At 43.9% G+C, this 21,887-nt stretch overlaps 1 protein-coding gene across 3 annotated transcripts in view; it reads right to left on the minus strand.

Annotated features, from left to right (window-relative positions):
• The window catches only part of ZMYM4 (zinc finger MYM-type containing 4), a 142,862-nt gene that overhangs the window by 110,102 nt on the left and 10,873 nt on the right, over positions 1 to 21,887 (minus strand). For all 3 annotated transcript variants that reach the window (XM_040337306.1, XM_040337305.1, XM_040337307.1), the window contains exons 2-3: positions 15,985 to 16,458; positions 3,694 to 3,755 (exon numbers count right to left, since the gene is read on the minus strand). In XM_040337306.1, coding sequence (XP_040193240.1) covers positions 3,694 to 3,755; positions 15,985 to 16,450 — 528 coding nt within the window. In that variant the 5' untranslated portion in view covers positions 16,451 to 16,458. The remainder of the gene's footprint in view (positions 1 to 3,693; positions 3,756 to 15,984; positions 16,459 to 21,887) is intronic.

Genomic DNA, 21,887 nt, shown 5'->3' on the forward strand with positions numbered 1-21,887 from the left:
TTACAGAGTAGGTCTAAAGCTAGAATTGTTGCTGGCGCTCTAACGCACGCGGCGATACCTCACATGTGTGGTTTGAACGGCGTTTACATATGTGGGCGGGACTTACGTGTGTGTTCGGTTCTGAGCGCGAGCTACCGGGGATAGGGGCGTTTAAAAAAAAAAAAAATTTAGTATTTTATTTTACTCAATTTCTTTTATTTTATTTTTTTACATTTTTTTTTTTATCACTTTTATTCCTATTACAAGGAATGTAAACATTCCTTGTAATAGGAATGGTTCGTGGCAGGTACTCTTTATGGAGAGATGCAGGGTCAATAAGACCCCACATCTCTCCTCCAGGCTGGAAAGCATTCGATTGCGGCTGTGTTTACATTCCAGGACCCGGGCGTGACGTCATAACATCGCGCCCGGGCCTCAGACGATCATAGAGATGACTGGTGACCATCTGGTCACAAGTCTTCTCTATGGTTTCCATCGGACGCCGGCGGATCGTTTCTCCCGGTCACCGATTGCAAAGGAGAGCCCGGAGAAGCACCGGATGGCGGCGGGCGTCCCCTCCCGCCGCCTATAAGAACGATCAAGCCGCTATGATCGTTCTTATGGTGCAGGGATTCGCCGGCTGAAGAGATGGATATCTGAATGATGCCTGTGGCTGCAGGCATCTTTCAGATATCCCCACTGAAAGTCCAGGACGTCATATGAGGAATTTAACAAGGATGGCAGGCAGCACAGTGGCCAAGTGATGGGCAGAATTGCTTATCAGCACAAAGGTCGTCGGTTCGAAACCCAACCACGGCACTACCTGCCTGGAGTTTGCATGTTCTCCCTGTACTCCGGCTTCCTCCAAAGACATGCTGGAATGGTAATTGGCTCTTGGCTAAATTTGCCCTAGTATGTGTATGTATAAATGTGGATTAGGGACCTTTGATCAGAAGGAAGGATCTTCCACGTAGATGCTGGATGCCGGAAATCTACCATCACAGAGCCAAAACTTGTCTTGCGAGTCAGTTGAATTAGCAGAGCCAAAAGACCTTCCTCCCCAGCACCCTCGTACTGACCTGAATTAAGAGACGTTTGAACATACTCAGGGTCTGAATCAAGGACATGCCTAAAAACTCCAGATGCTGTGTCAGAACCAGAGCCGACTTTTCAATGTTGAACACAAAATTGAATCTTTCCAGGACTGTACCTTCTGCCTACAATTTGATATCAGCATCAGACAATTGCTCCCAAGAAGCTGATCACACAGGTATCAAACAATCTTAAGACACCAGGTCCTCAAACCCCCCAGAAAAAACACTTTAGTATACACTCTGGGAGTCGTGGACAGGCCAAACAGCAATGCCATAAACTATTAGTGGTGACCCTCTACTGTGAACCACAGGGACCAAATGTGAGGCAGGAAAGTCGAGATGTGTGGGTAGTCATCCTTGAAATTCACAGACGCCAGGAAGATCCCCTGGTAAAAAAAAAGCAAGCATTGACTATGTAGACTCCAGCCTGAATTTCAGAACCAACAATAACTTGTTGAGACCCATGAGGATGAGAAAAGGCCAGACTGACATTTGTCTTGGGAACCATAAAAGATGCAAGACCTCTACTCGTTGGCACAGGAATTACTGCCCCCTGGGACTGTAACCTCTGCACATCCAGTCATCTGAGACTGAGTTCAGACAGTCAAAGGCCAATAAACCATCCCCCCTTCCCACACGAGAGGGGGTGACCTTCATTAAAAGGGGTTGTAAGGGTTCATCTTTTATTTTCTACATTGGTTCCTTTAAGCTAGTGCATTGTTAGTTCACTTACCTTTTCCTTCGATTCCCCTTCTAAATGTTTTTTTTTCTTTGTTTGAAATTCTCACTTCCGGTTTCTCCTCAGTAAGCTTTCTACCATCATCCGAGCGGTGGAAAGTGAGGAGGAACAGGAAGTGAAATTCAGACAAAGAAAAAAACATTTAGAAGGGAAATTGAAGGAAAAGGTAAGTGAACCAACAATGTACTAGCTTAAAATAACCTATTTAGAAAAAAAAACCTTTACAACCCCTTTAAGAGTATTACTTGCCTCCAGACCTGGAGGATTTGGTGGTCCAGTTCTTCATACAAAACTGGGAAGTAGACTTCTGCATTGAAACCAGGGCTTGCTGTTTAGAATATAACTTGGTTTCTGATGATGAAAACTGGTTTCTGACCCATTACACTTACCTTCTCCTTAACGGGATATAACCATGGTTTCCCCCCACAGTCACCTCCTGGGTAAAGGCATTCAAGGACGGTTCAAACAAGGGCTCACCCTCCTGCATTGCTTCTTGCATACATGTTCCGCCGAGCAGAACTTGAGCCAGAGGATCCTTCTCACATGGACAGACATTGTGTCCTATCGGATAAGTCTTTCAAGACACCCATTGAAAAACTCAAGGCTTTTGCGAAAATCTTTAAAGGAACTGCCAAATGGCACGATTCCCTGGAACGAAGCATACACTTTGCCCAAACTGAAAGCTTGGCAATTCCCACCACAGGCTGCAAAGCTGCTCCTACCATAGAGAAGGACGCTTTAAAGAGGGCCTCAGTCTTATCCATGGCAGCTTTAAAGACCAGGACCTCATCCGCCAGGATCATAAGGGTCTTATTCAAGTTGAAAATTGCTGGCTCAACCATCAGAGAATGCAATTTCTTTTAAAATTCATCCTCCATGAAGTAATGTTGCGCAAAACAATTTGAAGGTGAGAACACCACTCCTTGTACTGGAAATTGACATGGAGCTGCCCACAAATGTACCTCTCTTTAAGGTGAAGCTGGCAGATTGAAGAAGAATCGAGGAGGGGCAGATTCTAATTTATTTTCTAATTTATAGCCCACAGAAATGTACCACTTCACTGTGAGGAGGGATGCTGGGCATTTTAGAGACCTTGGGAAGTACATTCTCAGGGGGGTCAATGCAAAGTAGCAGCGCTGAAGGCATGAGCTGCAATTGTTCCAGTAGGACAGAGTCCTCAAAGACAGGATCATATTATATATTCATCTGTTTAGTCCACTTAGCAACAGTCTGACAAATGGCAGCAATTGCCCAGAGAGAACAAAGATTGTCCACAATAGGTTTTCAAAGCTTCCATCAACAGAATCCTTAGGAGGGAACATCCTCAACAAGGACAGCAAAAAAGCTTACCAAGAACAAAAATGGCAGGATCCACTACCAGGACAGACAATTCTTTCCTTTTCCATAGGCTAGCACTCAGTAAAAAGTTTGAGAAAGGAACACCTTTTCAGGATTTGAGCAATCCTAATGAAGTTAAATTTGCATGTTCTGCAAGGGAAAAGTCTTTCTGGACGTCACCAGCCAATTCTTGCCCTAAAGCATTTGTTTAGGATGTGGAGATTCCAGCGCTGCTAGGCAAAGGCTAGTACGCACCGAATCAATAAGTGAACTCACAGTAGAAACGTATAGTGCAGAGCCTTATTCATGTCTCGTTAAAGCTTCTGCATCCACCTCACCCTGAAAAAGGCTGGGAGGTTCAGGATCATGCTCTTGAATAGATTCAGGTGGTGGTAAAGCAGAAGTGCACTTTGGGGCCCTGGAGACCAATGGTTCTAGACAGGCAGAGTTTCCCCAAAGAAAACTTTATCCTACATGGACACAGAGATTCAGCTAAAAGACAAACATGCATACATATAGATATCTACATAAGCATTGCCTTACCCTAAAATTACTATCTGGGGCTTGTGCTGCCAGTTGTGTTCGGGAAGACTCCTCCATTTGACCTGTAAATACGTAAAAAAAAAAAATTAAAACAATGGCCGTTCTAGAGGTTGTGTATCCAGCTAATGTTATTTTACTTTGCGGCTTTGCATGCGATTGCCTACACGGTTATACACTGTTGAAAACTCAAATATGTATTGAATAACACAATAGAGAGGATACGTTGTCAGTCTTACTTTGCAGTCATAGTTAAAAAAAAAAAGGAGGGAGCAAAAACAAGCAAGCTACAACCAATTCTCAAGTTTTATTTAACCACTTCCCGCCCAATAGCAAATTGACGTCCGGGGAGTGGTTGCGTTATCCTGACTGGACCTCAAATTAAAACGTCCAGCCGGACAACAGCTGCCGCGCGCCCGTGGGGGCGCGTTGCGGCGATCGGTGGTGCGGTGTGTGAGTTTGACACATCGCTACACTGATCTCGGTAAAGAGCCTCTGGCGGAGGCTCTTAACCGCGTGATCAGCCATGTCAAATCATGGCTGATCACAGCGTAAACAGGAAAAGCCCCCTCGGATCCCCACCCAAGACCACCAGTATGCCGCTCAGGACAACCAGGCATGGGCATTTCCCTAGACCACCAGGGAAATGCAAATCTGTGCCAAGGCAGCTGTCAATCAATGCTCAGGCAGCTGCCAACCAGTGCCCACCCAAAATCGCTGCCAGTGCCACCAGGGATAAGCATCAGTGCCACATATTAGTGCAATTATCAGTGCCCAGCAGTGCCGCCCATAAGTACCCATCATTGCAGCCTTTCAGTGCCCACCAGTGTCACCCATGAGTGCCCATCAGTGCCACTGCATTGGAGCCGCCTCATCGGTGCCGGCTTATCAGTGAAGGAGAAAACTTACTGATGTACAAAATGTTATAAAAAAAAGCGGGCATCCACTCACTTTCCACCATTTCCCTCACCTTGTTGCGTCACTGCTGCATCACCAGCCCTCCCATTAAAGTGAATAGGACTAGGGTTGTCCCGGTACCACTTTTTTTAGACCGAGTACAAGTACCGATACTTTTTTTTTCAATTTTATTTTGAAATTGGCACTATTATGCAGTACCGACGCGTGGACGGTCAGTTTTTTTGTTTTCTACAATTTTATTTTTTACAATTTTTTTTAAAATATTCTTTACATTTTTTTTTTACAATGCTTTCTTTTGGGGGGGCGGTGTCAGTGTTTTTTTCTATTTAACTATTATTTTTACAATTCATTTTACATTTTTTTTTTGTTTTTATCAGCCCTGTTGGGGGGGGCTTTGGTGAGATATTGGGGGTCTTAACAGAGCCCTGATATCTCCTCTGAGACAGAGAAAGGGACTAAGGACACAGATTCCCCAGTCCCTTTCTCTGCCGGCCCAACTGCACTGTAGTTGAAGGTAAATTAGACAGCTGCTCCTCTCCACTCATAAACTGAGACATTGTAACACAGTTACTATGCTCAGTTATGAATGGACAGTCAGTTTTCACTGACAAAAAAAAAAGATCACTGACTGTTCATTCGGAAAAGGGCTCCTTCCTTCTGACAGATCGGGGACAGAGGGGGGAGCACGGCGGGGGACCTGTCTATCAAAGTTTCTGGGCAAGGGGGAGGGGCTATACATGACGGTGCGGCGGGGCTATTCAAATGCAAATGACAGCTGTTGTGTTCCCCCAGCGCATAGTAACTAGATGTCGGCGGCAGCGGCGGGGGGGGGGGGGGGGTTGACTTAGCTTTGTCTTAGGGGACACAAGGCTGCATTAGGGACATGGCTGAATTTAGGGACATGGCTGATTTCAGGGACACAAGGCTGCATTTGGGGACACGTGGCTGCATTTAAAAAAAAGTATCGGTATTGGCGAGTACATGAAAAAAAAGTATCGGTACTTGTACTTGGTCCTAAAAAAGTGGTATCGGGACAACCCTACAGCAAGGAGGTGGATATCGGTTTTCTGTTAGAAACCTCATATTCCTAGCAGAGCAGTGGATGGTAACATGTAGGGGCCGCAACTTGGATACAACTGTGACGAGCTCTCCAGAGATGCAACCTCTTATAACTCCTGCATTAGGCTTGGCTGGGATTTCCAGTGACCTTTGATTCCCCCAGAACATCACCATGGCATGCTGACCCCAAGACATCATTGGTTTTTCTTCCAAGTTAAATATTCTAGTTATGCCATGCTATATCACGTTATGTAATAAAAGAAAGTGCAGCGCTGAAATAGTCCATAAGTCACACTCTCTAAAGAACCATCAGTGTGTTTCTTCAATGGTGATAGACAATAAAATAACATGCAAGTGATATCGTGATGAGGGACCTCCACCAGTGATAAAAATTGTCCGCTCACCTTCCTCTGTGGACCCTTATGTTACAGAGGGTCACAAACACCTTCCCTTACGGGTAATATCCAAAGGATACAGAAATCCTGAGATGGCAGCGACTATTGAATTCACAGTTTACTCCAATATGGTATAAATCATAGAAGCAAAAAGAAGAAAAATAGTGCTCTCTGCCATGTAAAGATTTTAATGAATAAAAACGTAATTGCACTTACAAATAAAGCACTATAGCCAGTGCTTGGCAATACAGCATGAACATGCAAACAGGTACGATGGCTGCAGGGGACGTCACGATCTTCCCATCCGTACGTTACATCCCTATAGGCGGGACTTCACTGATGGTTCTTTAGAAGAGTGGGACTTATGGACCATATCAGCGCTGCACTTTCTTTTATTATTACATAACGTGATATAGCATGGCATTACTAGAGGATTTAACTCAGGAGAAAGACCAATGATGTCTTGGGGTCAGCATGCCCATGACATATCGGCCTGAACTGAGAAAAAAAAAAATTGGGATATTATAGTGTAGCGCCCCCTTTACTTTCAGTAAGGGCACTACGCTAAAGTTAGTGGGGGGAATGAGTGAGATAGTTTGCTCTCATTCCGAATTATGTCAAATTTGGCTTTCGCCAAATCTGGATTGTTCTGTGTGCTAGACTGCGTGCTAGGGATGCAGTGCCATCCCTGGGTGGCAGGTGACGCCAGAGAGGTCCAAGCGGAGCCGCTTTTCCTCAGCAGCCAATTAGAGGAGTTTTCCCTCGCGGGGCATGCTGGGGAGGGGTATTTCTGTGGCGGAGGCCGTTCTTGGTTCTTCGCGGGTTCCAGGTGCGGCACCCACCTTTAAGGTGTGCGCACATTGCGGGCCCCACCACTATGGCCTACCTGGCCTGGGGTCGCGCGCAACGCAGAGTTCCTGACTCTGGGCCCTCCTGGCCCGGACCAACTGATGCCACAGAGGGGCATCTACTACTGAGGAGATCCCAGGCTGTATGCCGTTCGGTGGGGGGGGGGGGGATCGGCTTGAGGAGAACCCGGGGGCAGTTTGTCCAAAAGGGCTTGAACGAACCATCGGGGATCTGGTGACAGGGACATTGACAGGTACACTTCCACTGTCAACCGGTGACCCTAGCGCAAATTTACTGGGAAGATACGCTCAACCATTTAGCTCATCCAAGTTCTAGGCCAGTGGCAGAGGCTCCATCAGAGCCAGGTCTGTGGCAGAGACCTGCACCTCCAAGCATCCTTAAAGTGACACTTCGGCTGCCAGGTCTGTGGCAGAAGTCTGTCCGAGGGCACTTCACCCACTCTGGCTGGAGTGGCAACGAACTGTATCTACTACTACTACTACTGAGAGCAGGATTGCTCGTCTTCTATCCAAGCATGATACTGCAAGATTTCTTACCTCATCAACCTTTCCTGTCCTACCTCATGTTGATGTTGGTCGTGTTGGGCCGAGAAAAAAAAAGCATTCAGAAAACCTATTTCGCTGATTGGACATTCGTTTACTGCTCTACTCACTGCTATCACCCTAGACAACGATTAGGGGTAACTTAATTTGCCAATCCCAAAAACAACCAACGGCTCCTGAGGGGGTAGTGCTACAATAGCAAAAAGTACAAAATGTGCATTTAAAAAAAAAATGTTTTTTTTTTTTGTTTATAGAGATGATCAAATACCACCAAAAGAAAGCTCTATTAGTTGCTTCCACTCATCCATGCATAACCACTTTCCGACAAGGGTGTGTGTGTGTGTGTGCGCAATATAAATATATATATATAACACACACACATATACATATACACACACTCACACACACACACACACACATGTCCATTCACAAAAAATTAGCATATTGTGATAAAGTTCATTATTTTCTGTAATGTACTGACAAACATTAGACTTTCATATATTTTAGATTCATTACACACAACTGAAGTAGTTCAAGCCTTTTATTGTTTTAATATTGATGATTTTGGCATACAGCTCATGAAAACCCAAAATTCCTATCTCAAAAAATTAGCATATCGTGAAAAGGTTGTCTAAACGAGCTCTTAACTTAATCATCTGAATCAACTAATTAATTCTAAACACCTGCAAAAGATTCCTGAGGCTTTTAAAAACTCCCAGCCTGGTTCATTACTCCAAACCGCAATCATGGGTAAGACTGCCGACCTGACTGCTGTCCAGAAGGCCATCATTGACACCCTCAAGCAAGAGGGTAAGACACAGAAAGAAATTTCTGAACGAATAGGCTGTTCCCAGAGTGCTGTATCAAGGCACCTCAGTGGGAAGTCTGTGGGAAGGAAACAGTGTGGCAGAAAACGCTGCACAACGAGAAGAGGTGACCGGACCCTGAGGAAGATTGTGGAGAAGGACCGATTCCAGACCTTGGGGGACCTGCGGAAGCAGTGGACTGAGTCTGGAGTAGAAACATCCAGAGCCACCGTGTACAGGCGTGTGCAGGAAATGGGCTACAGGTGCCGCATTCCCCAGGTCAAGCCACTTTTGAAACAGCGGCAGAAGCACCTGACCTGGGCTACAGAGAAGCAACACTGAACTGTTGCTCAGTGGTCCAAAGTACTTTTTTCGGATGAAAGCAAATTTTGCATGTCATTCGGTAATCAAGGTGCCAGAGTCTGGAGGGAAATGCCAAAATGCCTGAAGTCCAGTGTCAAGTACCCACAGTCAGTGATGGTCTGGGGTGCCATGTCAGCTGCTGGTGTTGGTCCACTGTGTTTTATCAAGGGGAGGGTGAATGCAGCTAGCTATCAGGAGATTTTGGAGCACTTCATGCTTCCATCTGCTGAAAAGCTTTATGGAGATGAAGATTTAATTTTTCAGCACGACCTGGCACCTGCTCACAGTGCCAAAACCACTGGTAAATGGTTTACGGACCATGGTATTACTGTGCTCAATTGGCCTGCCAACTCTCCTGACCTGAACCCCATAGAGAATCTGTGGGATATTGGGAAGAGAAAGTTGAGAGACGCAAGACCCAGCACTCTGGATGAGCTTAAAGGGTCACTAAAGGAAATTTTTTTTTTAGCTGAAATGACTGTTTACAGGGCACAGAGACATAATAGTTAACTGATTCCTTTTAAAAATGATTAAAAATAGATAAAAAAACAATCATATTATGTGCCTGCAGTGTAGTTTCGTTTTTGCTGTTGTTTGCTGGTTCTCTGATGTACAGAGAGCCACTAGAGGGCAGTCAGCCAATAGAGAGCAGTGATACTTTGTCTAAAACTCCTCAGCACCAATCCAGTTTCGTTTTACACACAGCTCCTTGATTAGTGACCACCGTGAGAAATCTCCCAGTACTGTGGTTATCAGGAAACAGGCAACCAGGAAGTGTCCAGAACAGAGAGGATTTACAGCAACATCAAAGCAAAAACGAACCATGAGCACATGAAACCAGGACTGCAGCAAGGTAAAGGAAGCTATTTAGCTAAAAAAAAAAATTCCTTTAGTGACCCTTTAAGGCCGCTACCGAAGCATCCTGGGCCTCCATAACACCCCAGCAGTGCCACAGGCTGATTGCCTCCATGCCACGCCACATTGAAGCAGTCATTTCTGCAAAAGGATTCCCGACCAAGTATTGAGTGCATAAGTGAATTATTTGAAGGTTGACTTTTTTTTTTAATTAAAAACACTTTTCTTTTATTGGTTGGATGAAATATGCTAATTTTATGAGATAGGAATTTTGGGTTTTCATGAGCTGTATGCCAAAATCATCAATCTTAAAACAATAAAAAGGCTTGAACTACTTCAGTTGTGTGGAATTAATCTAAAATATGAAAGTCTAATGTTTATCAGTACATTACAGAAAATAATGAACTTTATCACAATATGCAAATTTTTTGAGAATGACATATATATATATATATATATATATATATATATAATTACACACGCACACACACACACACACACACACACACACACAATCGCTATACCATATCAAAATGACATATGTCCATAAATACTTTTCCTGTAAAGAAAGTCTCTTGCAGGCATTCACATCTCTGGAAGGGTCAATTTCCTTATCCCCCACAGTATTACCTAGTTTCTTAAATCAACCTCCATATCCTGTACTGGAAGACACAGGGTGGATTTTTTTTTTTTTTTTAAGTAATCTTTATTTTTCATATCAACAAAGAGAAAATCAGAAACATGAAATCATTCTAAATAGCCAAGTCAAATCAGGCAACAGTCAGTGCAGTATAGAGTTTGGTCAAATGAGGGCTGCCGAGACATAAAGAACATCATAACCATTTTATAGCTGCTAAACCTTTACACTACATAGTCACGCAACCACCTAATACCAGGCCACAGATCCAGAAACCTTTAAAAGAGAAGGTAAAGTAAAAGGGAGAAAGGAGGAGGGCAGGGAAAAAAAAAAAAAGGGATATTCAAGAACAATTCTAAAGAACAAAGGAAGCACTCAATTGCATAACGTGATATAGGAAAATCTGATATAAAAAAAACAAAATCAGCGCAATAAAACAACCCAAATATAGTGCTGAACACCAAGGGTCAAAAATTCAAATCCCTAAAATACAATAATAAAACAAAGTACAGCGCTGAAATAGTCCATAAGTCACACTCTCTAAAGCAAGGCTTGACAAATTTGCTTGGAATCTAGGAGCCAGCTAAAAAAGTTAGGAGCTAGGTTTTTTTTTTTTTTTTTTAACGACCAACAAGACCTCCATATTCCTGCTTAGGCCCCTTCCACACGGGACGGATCCACTTGCAGCGGTCTGCCAGTTCAGCGGGAGATCTCTCCGCTGAGCCGGCGGATGACAGGTCCCTCTCTGCTCACTGAGCGGGAGAGGCTTGTCCAGCACCGTTGTCTTCTATGGAGAGATTGGACGAAAACGGACAGCATGTCCGTTTTCATCAGTTCTCACCTGATCCGGTCTGCCATGGACGTATCGCCATCTGTCCGATTTTAGCGGATCAGATCGGATGTCAGCGCACATGTCACCGCTGACATCCGATGCTCCATAGAGAAGCATTGAGCGCCCGTTCAGGTCCGCCGGAAAAACTGACAGGCGGACTTGAACGGTCCGATTGTGTGAAAGGGGCATAGGGTCCGATCAGGTCCGCCTGAAAAACTGACAGGCGAACCTGATCAGACAGCCCGTGTGAATGAGGCCAAGCAGGGAGATGACAAATAATCATAATTTTTTTTTAAAAAAAAGTAAAATTAAGTAAAACTAAGCTATAAAAAAAATAAATAAAAAAAAAGGGCTATATGAAGCTATTTAAACCAGCCCCCCCCCCCCCCCCCACACGCACCATTAGGCAAAAGGCGCCAGATGACGGCCACAATCACTTCCTTCTCTTCTCCACTTTGGGAAGGAGATGGGCGGGCAGTAAATACAGGCAGAAATCCACATTAGTATTGCTGGTTGTCTCTTGTCATACCAGCGGCGACCACAAGATGGCGCCAGACTACAGAAGAAATCATAGGCCAGCAGTAGGCCGCAAAGTCGCGGCCTCAATTACGGCTGGAGCGGCGCTGTGCACAGAGCCGCAGGTTACCCCAGGTCGTTAATTCTAGTCGTAATTGCGACCTGGCACCTGGGAATTGTCGAGCCCTGCTCTAAAGAACCATCAGTGTGAATTCCCGAGCGCCGGGGGGCCACAAAAGATATACATGTATACATGCTGGCTGCCTCGGACGGGTTGGGACAAGTGCCGTACACACACACAGGTGAAATTTCTGTTTGCACGGCGGCCTCTGTAATAGAAGTCCCGTCCCCTGTGCTGCCATTGGACGACTGTTCTGTCAATCATAGAAGGCGGGACTTTGTATTAAAGAGGCCAAAGAGAAAACAGATTCTCCTGTATGAAATCTGTTGGTGCTTGTCCTGCCCCCTTCATGTCCCCTCCGAGGCTGCAGATGGTCATCAATCAGGCTGCACTAATGGTAAGGCTGCATTCATAGCAATGGTCGGTCTGCATTCCTGGCAAATGTGGGGCTGCAGATGGGCACTTATTTTGCTTCAAAAGTTCTTTATTTTAAAATGTCATTTTTTTTTCCTGAAACTTCCCTCTTAAAGTGTTATCCGCCGATAAATACAGAATCCAAATAACACACCCAAGGTCACCTGTTCACCACACACAGCCACAAAAGGCAAGAGAATTCTTGTTGAGCAATGTATTAGTGCTCGAACGAACACACCGAATTTTAATGGTTCAAAGAATGTCAAGCAAAATGGTCGGCCCTCACGCACCGTCACTTCCATCAAATCTAGTCCTCTTTTAAAAATGTTTGGACACCCCTGATATACACCCTTTCTGCAAAAATAGTTGCATTTATTATTTTTTTTAAATGTCGACAGACACCAACACCTTTGCTGCCAAAGATGTTTTTGGGTTTTTTTTTGCACACATTTAAATAATAATTTTAGGCCTGAAGATTACATTTAACCACCAAAACATATATTTTCTGAAAGAAGACAAACTAAAGAACAAAACAGTGGTAGCGCCAATTTTTAAATGTCACACGATATCAGCACACCTATTTAAAAGAAACTATTTCAGTAACAAGTACACCAAAAATAAAAAAAGGCCACACAAAACATAATAAATCACCCAATTTTTTTGTAAATTATAAAAACTATGTGGCTGTGTAAATAAGAACCCAACATCAACTGATAAAATTGCAAGACTTTAGCACCCTATATTTTCCATAAGCAATGCTTTAAAAACCCCTACAGGTCATCAGTTTAGAGTTTACTTGTGAATAATAGGCCTAGAATTAGTGCAAGCATGCACAGGTATTTAACATGTGCAGCACAAGCCACATTTTCATGCATAGGTGCCCTTGACAGCTGCATTTACATTCTTACGTGCATGTAAGTGGGGTGAGAGAGAGATGGGAGTTTAAATGCCTGGGCGTAACTGTCATTCTTTAACACTTTTTTGTTTTTACAAACTTTTTTTCATGACATAAGGGGCCTGTGTGTGCATGAAAACTAGACAATGACAAAAAAAAAACACAACAACCGTAGGCCAACCAAGGATAACCCTTTCCTACTACAGGCATGACTCAGTTTTTCAGAAAAGCAGTACAGAGAGCATGATCATAAAACACAAACACAGATGGATGGGACCTTTGTACCTCTTCGGACTCCCAGTAAAGGTTTTGTGAAAAATACAAAAGTGCCATTTTCTTACTCGTCTATTAAGGGACACAGGAAATTCCTTAACTTTTGGGATATCCAAAAGCAGTCTAAACACTGAGCTGTGAGCAACAGAGCAAACACAATTTCAAAGAGCCAGCTGATGGACCTGAGTTCAGCATCAGAGGAGGCCAAAACATCCATCTAAAAGAAGTTAGAGAAAGTATGAACAGAAGACCAGGTGGCAGCTTTGCAAATCTTAGAAACAGTTGCTGGATGCTAAAAGCCCAAGAATCATTCACAGGTTTAGTGGAGTATGCCTTGACAGGAAACTGTGAAAACTGATCCTTGACACCATGAAATCGGTTGATGATCTATAAAAGGACCCGAGACCTCCTTCAAGCCCAGAAATGTCTTATTGAATACACCAGGTCTGTCATCTCTTCCCCTTTACCAGGGAAGCTTTTTGGCTTCTGTGGACATCAAGGACATGTACTAGCATGTTGCCATCTTTCCAGGGCATAAAGGTTTCCAGTGTTTTGTTGATGGGTCCTTACTTATGAAGGTGCTGGCTCCAGTGTTGTCAATGTTGCACCCTCTTTTGAACCAACTCAGTGTGTAGATTTGGGCTGAGTCCTGTACACAGATCAGGCCAGAGTGGTTATATAATGAACAATAAAACAAGTCTGTTACACCTCAAAACAAGCCAGTATTGGGGGAGGTTGTTGGAGGCCTGGGGGAGATTGTTGTCACTGTTACGAACAAGTCTTACCCAATTGTCAGTGGTGACTGAACTCAATAAAAAAGCCAGTAAATAGTGAAGTACAAGCTGAAAAGTTCATAATGACCACATAGGCTATATAATGGGTAGGCTTAGCTGGCTTCAATAAGACTCAGTGCAGCTCTTTAGCAGTGAGAAGGAATATCTGAGGCTTAAAACATTACTGCCTTATTCTACTACATGTGAGTGGTTTATTTACTTTGCAGTATATAAGAAAGATTTATTAATACACTTAGAACCACCCTCTTGTGTGTCATGTTTTTTACAAAAAAAAAAAATATATATATATATATATATATATATATATATCTCCTTTACAACCGCTTTAATTCAGCATTATGCTGTACTTTTAAGGGTCCTTTCACACGGAGCGGACCGTTTCTGTGTCCGCCAAAGCTCAGCGGGGATCCCCGCTGAGCTGTCGGCGGATAGGGCGGTCCCCGCACACAGTGCAGAGACCACCCTGTCTCTGCTCCGCTCTCCCCTATGGGGGATCGGATGCAGACGGGCCGTCTGTCCGTCTGCATCCGATCCGTTCCGCCGAACGGAAGAAAAATAGGGTTTCTTCCGTTCGCAAAAGCGGATCCTGACGGACGCGGACGCTAGCGGATGCTCCATCCGCTAACGGACGCGATCCCATAGGGATTCATTACAAGTCCGTTAACGGACTTGGAATGAACGGACCCTAACTGGGTTGTGTCAGACAGTGGAGCAATCTATAGGGGACACATTATTTATGACTCCTGGTTTCCTAGTAAAAAGCCATCTTTATTTTATCAGGATGCAAGCTCCTGGAGTGCAGACCTTTTCCTATTTTTAAAATATGGAACACTCCAATATCCTGAGTTGCAACCAGAAGGAGGCATGGGTGGTGACTCCGAAGGGTTACTCAACTGGCCAATGGGGAGGATCAGTTAAAACACAACTATGCCATCTTCAGACAAAATTTGCAAAACAGTGCTCTAGAGTCCAAAATTAAGGGAGTCCCAAGGCTTTCGGGCAAAAAATTAAATAAGAACCCAGCAAGGCCCCTTGAGAATCCTGCTACACAGTGTAGAGGTGGTTTGGTAAGATCACCATTGGAGTTGTAAGGTACTTTTGCTTTTCTTCTCATCTTTGTCAAAACAAAAAACAGCTTACTGTAGTCTTGCTCTTTGACAGTTAAAAATGCAGAGCTGTGTAGGATTATGCACCTAAACTAAAGAAAACTGACAGCACTGCTCTGCACTCCACATGACAGGCAGTATATACAGGAGAGCCGAGCCGAATGGTCACAGATGAGGGGGGCAAGCAGGAAGAATCATAGTAGACAGGAGCATGAGATCGGTGCACTGGGTGAAGGGGGGCAATTACAGGAACAATCTTGTGTCAGTCTCTCCCTGCAGCTACTTAAAGTCAGCTTCTCCTCCTCTGCCTCTTGCTGGCTTTCAGCAACTGCAGGGAGAGAGACACAGGAGATTATTCCTGTATTGACATACTTCTGTCCACCACACTTCTTCCTGCTGCCCCCTTATCTGTCGCTGTGCGGTATACTATCCGATCATCCACATCCTCCCTGCTTGCCAGCCCCACTTCCCAGCACTCCTGTCTGCCCTCCTGTCTCTTCCACCAGCACACAGGGGGATATTTCTCTATGGAAAGTGGGAAACTGCACTGTCGAACCACATTTTTTCCCAGCAGGGATCACTGATAGAGAGGAAAGCATAGTGGCCACTGATGACAGAATGAGGACACAGGATGTGATGTCAATCTGTGCATGAAAACTGATGACAACATGCATAAAATCCTCACTGAAACGCGCATAAAAACTGATGTATACTTGTGTCTCTGCAAGTAAAATCTCGGCACTTTTAAAAAAAAAATATATTATTTTGCACTTATGGTGTCAACAAGGTCCATCAAAATTTTTGAACCAGGATTCAACAACCCCTTATTCTTTATTTAACATACTGTCTGTCTTGTTACATCACTTTATAAAACGATGTTTACTAGAGTACTACTTACCTTGCTTAGTGTTAAAACTTCCTCTTAATCTGGACTCTGGTTCTCTGGAAAGCGTGTCCTGGAATATATGTTCGCGGCCCGTTTCCTTAGATGAGAATGCGTCCTCAGTGTCTCTGTCTCTAGACAATTTGAAGTCCGTTTTGATTGATTGTAGCATGGACTGCTTATTTAACTGAGGAATGAATTCTGTAAGTCTCTGTAAGTTGCTGATATGTATTTCCCTTTGTTCAATAGGAATTCTCCCTTCTTCCATACTCCCTTGGGAGTATAAACCAGGAGAACTGTATCCCTTCAACAAGTTATTTTGCTCTTCATCAGCATCAGGAAATGGAACTTTTGTTAGCACCTCCGAGTTCAGAAAATAGTTTTCATCTAGTAGCGATTCGTCTGGTACTCTTGGAGCCTGTTGACTATTTGTGCTTTCTATGGTCTCAGGTTTCAAGCCGTTATTAAAATTGCCATCCATATTTCTGCCTGTATGAAAAAGAAAGAAAAAAAACATTATTTTAGTTATACCTGAATATTTTACACCATGGGGTTCCATTGATAAAAAATTGTATTGCTACTCATCCAGCAAATCTGCATGTATATTAGTTCTGTGGAGAAGAGTGAATGTTCTTTGGGATATTTTCTCTTCTGAACAAATGTTATTATGGGCATTTGTACAGCATCATGGCCACTAGATGGTGCTCAGTAGCATATGAAATTTCCATGCGTTTTGTAGCAATAGATACAATCTAACAATTTCTAGAGAGCGCTTGAGAATTAAATACCTGTAACGAATTCTCTGCCGACTCCCTCTAGTGCGGTTACATTGACTATCGTTACAAAATGTGTATTTCCTACATTACACAGATCCATTTAGTGGCCATATTGTGGTATTTTGCTAATTTCCATAATAAAAAGAAAAAAGAGAAAATAGCCCAATACACACAGAACAAAGTGTGTATACAGAGTCACTCGATGAATGGCTATGCAATTCATTTATTTATTTTAAATCGGATGGAATAGTATTTGTTAAATCATTTTAATCTCATGATTTTTTTCACCGAAATGTTTATATTTGTTAATAGATAAATGACGGAATCAAAAGCTAAATTTCTCTTACAATACTAAAAGCAGACCCATCAGCCATTTTAAACATTTCAAACTCTAATCCCGCGTACACACGATAGGTAAAACCGATGAGAATGGTCTGATGGACCGTTTTCATCGGTCAAAACCGATCGTGTGTGGGCGCCATCGGTTATTTAACCATCGGTTAAAAAACAAGCAAACTTGCTTTAACCACTTACCCCCCGGAACATATTGCTGCCTAAAGACCAGAGTACTTTTTGCGATTCGGGACTGCGTCGCTTTAACAGACAATTGCGCGGTCGTGCGACGTGGCTCCCAAACAAAATTGGCGTCCTTTTTTTCCCACAAATAGAGCTTTCTTTTGGTGGTATTTGATCACCTCTGCGTTTTTTATTTTTTGCGCTATAAACAAAAATAGAGCGACAATTTTGAAAAAAATGAATATTTTTTACTTTTTGCTGTAATAAATATCCCCCAAAAATATATAAAAAAACATTTTTTTTCCTCAGTTTAGGCCGATACGTATTCTTCTACATATTTTTCGTAAAAAAAATCGCAATAAGCGTTTATTGATTGGTTTGCGCAAAAGTTATAGCGTTTACAAAATAGGGGGTATTTTTATGGCATTTTTATTAATATTTTTTTTACTAGTAATGGCGGCGATCAGCGATTTTTTTTTCGGTATTGCGACATTATGGCGGACACTTCGGACATTTTTGACACATTTTTGGGACCATTGGCATTTTTATAGCGATCAGTGCTATAAAAATGCATTAGATTACTATAAAAATGCCACTGGCAGTGAAGGGGTTAACACTAGGGGGCGGGGAAGGGGTTAAGTATGCCTGGGTGTGTTCTTACTGTGGGGGGGGGGGGGGTGGCCTCACTAGGGGAAACACTGATTTTCTGTTCATACATTGTATGAACAGAAAATCAGCATTTCCCCTGCTGACAGGAACGAGAGCTGTGTGTTTACACACACAGCTCCCGTTCCCCGCTCTGTACCGAGCGATCGCGTGTGCCCGGCGGCGATCGCGCCCGCCGGGCACACGCACGGGAGTCGGGGGCGAGCGGGGAGCGCGCGCGCGCGCCTCCGGCGGCGCGCACGCGCCCCCTAGTGGCGGCTATACGATAGGACGTATAGCTAAGGGCTCTCGCCCAGGAGAGCCGACCTGCCGCCGTATAATGACGGTGCGCGGTCGGCTACTAGTTAAATTTAACCGATGGATTCCTAACCGATAGGTCAAAACCGATCGTTAGTAGGCACAACCATCGGTTAAAAATCCACGCATGCTCAGAATCAAGTCGACGCATGCTTGGAAGCATTGAACTTCGTTTTTTTCAGCACGTCGTGTTTTACGTCACCGCGTTCTGACACGATCGTTTTTTTAACAGATGGTGTGTAGGCGCGACGGACCATCAGTCAGCTTCATCGGTTAATCGATGAAAACAGTCCATTGGTCTGCTCTCATCGGATGGACTGATCGTGTGTACTCGGCATTAGACATCCCACTAAGGGTACCCTTTATGGAAGGACATAGGAACAGCAGGTTAAGCTACATTGCAAGTCAAAATCCCAGGCTGTGGTCCATGGTCAGGGAGTAGAGATAGGCTTTTTGTGCCCTGACACCCCCCCCCCCCCCTTATTTTTATATTTCTGTTTATTTCTTGTCTGTTCCCCTCTTTTACTTAGATGTCCTAGTTTCTTCTTTTTGCTCTTGGGAACTGGATACCCCCAGCTTGTTGGTAAGCGCTTAGACGCGAGTTTCACAACTCGCATTCGGCGCTCTATAAGTATTTATTCCAATCCAATCCAAAAAAAAAAAAGACTGAAGAAAAAAAAGTTTAGCCAAACAGACAAAACTTGTATTTTAGTTTACATTTAAATGTACTTTCAGAGAGGGAGAAAAAAAAAAAAAGAGAAATGATGTACAAGCTTTATCCTTAAAGGGGTTGAAAACCCTTGTGTTTTTTCACCTTAATGCATCCTATGCAGGTGAAAACACTTATTACAGTACCCAGCCCCCCCTTTTTACTTGCCTAATCTCTTTGATCACGGCTCGTGCCTCGGCTCTTGATTGGAGAAATCGATAGCAGGGCTGCCATTGGCTGCCGCTGCTGTCAATCAAATCCAATGAAGCGTGCGCCGGGGCTGAGTCCGGCATTCTGTGTCTATGGAAGTAAATGCTGGACTCAGGAGCACACCTGCAAGGTAACCCCAGGGAGAGCGCTTCTCCTAGAGGGTTTACGGATGCGAGGAGGAGCTGCAAGAGCCGTTGGAGGATCCGAGAAGACGATGATCTGGGCCACACTGTGCAAAACGAACTGCACAGTGGAAATATATATATATTTTATTTTTTTTACAAGGGTTTACAATCCATTTTAATGCAGTATTCAAGATGTGAGAACCTGACACAATCCTATGTCCCGGCAGGGGACCCAAAAAGAAGAGGTTTACGGCCGCTTTTGTGTAATTGACATACCTGACCTTGGCATCAAGAGAGCCCCAAATGTTCCACTTAAGTGATTGAACAGTACTGACTGGCATATTCAAGGCTTTGGATATCTTTTCCCCCCCATCTTTAAAAAAGTTTAATTACCTTGTTACGCAGGTCTTTTGACTGTTCTTTTCTACCGCCTCATGGCTCGGTGTCTAGAATGCTTAGTGCATCCGTGTAAGAGATAACAAACTCATTGGCTATTTATACAGACACCAATTGTGATTTAAAAAGCCACAATTGGGGAAAATTAAACTTTAATTGCCATTTTAACCTGTGTGTACCACCTTCTGTGTCTCTACCAAAGCCAAACATTCCAGGGTATGTAAACTTTTTATCAGGGCCATTTGGGCGATTTGTTATGATTTAAAAAGGGTGCAAAACACTATGATAATAAATGGCTTCAATTGATTGCTATCCTTAAATATAAGCCATTTTTTTGGCATGATCAGTCATATTTTCAATATTAATGCCAACATTTCACCATTTCTGCCAGGGTATGCAAACTTTTGAGCCCAACTGTATGTCACACAATTAGCATACCTGCTATTAAAAAAAAAAAGGAAAAGGGTGCTACAAAAACCAAAGATGTCAGAACCCAAAAAAGTGTGTTACATTAAAATGGCAACAAACTATGGTACCTAAAATATTTCATAGGTTACACTTTAATAGCTTTACAGGTTAAGAGTGTAGCGCTAAACAAAAAAAGTGTCTCCATTATTGTTCTCACTCCAACATTTGCAGTGATACCTTATGCGTGGTCAGGGCTGCAGATAAGGGGGTACCACCAGGCCTCCTCACTATAACAGAGGAAGTCTGGCCGACGACTACTTTTTACAAGGTTATAGGCATCCAAACTGCAGGCACTACTATGCTTCCCCCGTTCCCTGCAACGCCCATGTGGTCTAAATCATATTTTGGGCCCCCTCAGTTCATTCAGAGGGGCCGAGGAGGTTGTGCAATGGGGGGGGGACCAATTTTATTTTATCCAAGTCCGCACACAGATTAACACCACCTGGCGCCTCATTTCCCAAAGATTTGATGAAGGTTGGCGGAGTGATATCAGTCAACGCTTGTCACCAGCTTCTTCACTGCCTGCCTCCTTCAGCAAGCAGGTGCTGAGGAGAGAGCAAGTGCAGCCTGAGGGGAAATCAGAGGCAACTGGCAGCCATCAACACAGTGTGAGAGCTGTGGGAGAAAAGTGGGGACCAGCAAGTCTGCCGTGAACTTTGTCTCCAAAAAAGGTACAGTCAGCAAAACATACCCCCATTCATGGTTCACCTATGCCCGGTTGCCCATGAATGATTTATACAGCAGCTAAATTTGATCATTCTCATGTTATCACATCTGTATTATGTGATCATCACCATGAGGATCATAGGACAATCAATTGCATCTTTAGGCCTTTAGAGCCCATTAATACATGGCGCTGCAGAGATTGTATACGTCTCCTATGCAGGGCCGTCTTTTGCCAGCAGAGATGAACAAACTGTTGCGTCCATCCCCCTTCATTTGTGTTGGGACACAACCGCTGTGTGCCAATACATCATATGGGTGCAGCTGGCTCCCACAATACATACAGGTCATGTCATACTGAGACACAGCAGTTGTAACCATCCAGTCACGTGTCCCAATAGAAATGAATGGGACTCAAGCACGAGGATGCACACAACACTTAGTGCATTCATGTGCTGGTAAAATACAGCCCTGCACAGGAGGCACATATCTGCAGTGCCATGTATAAAGGAGTCCTTACACTTGGGTTTTTGGGAGGTGGTAAAGACTTGCTGTTTTTATAGACCCCAACAACTCACCCTAAAAGGCTGGAACACACAAGAAAAAAAAAAGTCACTGTACGAACACAAGCAGTGTTAGTGCAGCGATCTCCCCTGTTGTGCTATTGTGTTCCGACACGGGGACCCCCCCCACCCAAGGCATCACAAGGGATGTTATTCATCCCTTGTGATGTCAAAAAAGTTGAAAAAAAATGCAATATTTCTAGCATCAGAGCTCACATTTAACTGTAAACTGGTAACGTGTAAAGTCTTTTAAAGCATGGACTACGGAGAATATCATGTACTGTAGTTTGTTGCCATTCCACTGGCATTTGCAATTTTTTTCAAGGTGGGTCAGGAGAGGGGTTAGGGGGTAGGGTTGAGGGGGGTCCCATGATTTCTAGCGGCCCTGTGTGTAGTGAGAGCCTCAGAAACTGCTGGAAAGGCACAAGGACAGATCGGCTGACCTCGGCAACAGAGTATTTCCGTGTCTTACTGAGCATTTCCGAACCACGCCGGTCGCCTCCGCTTTGCTCTGGCGCCCCCCACCTTT

Source organism: Rana temporaria, chromosome 2 (assembly GCF_905171775.1).
Source record: "Rana temporaria chromosome 2, aRanTem1.1, whole genome shotgun sequence".
Taxonomy (NCBI): Eukaryota; Metazoa; Chordata; class Amphibia; order Anura; family Ranidae; genus Rana; species Rana temporaria.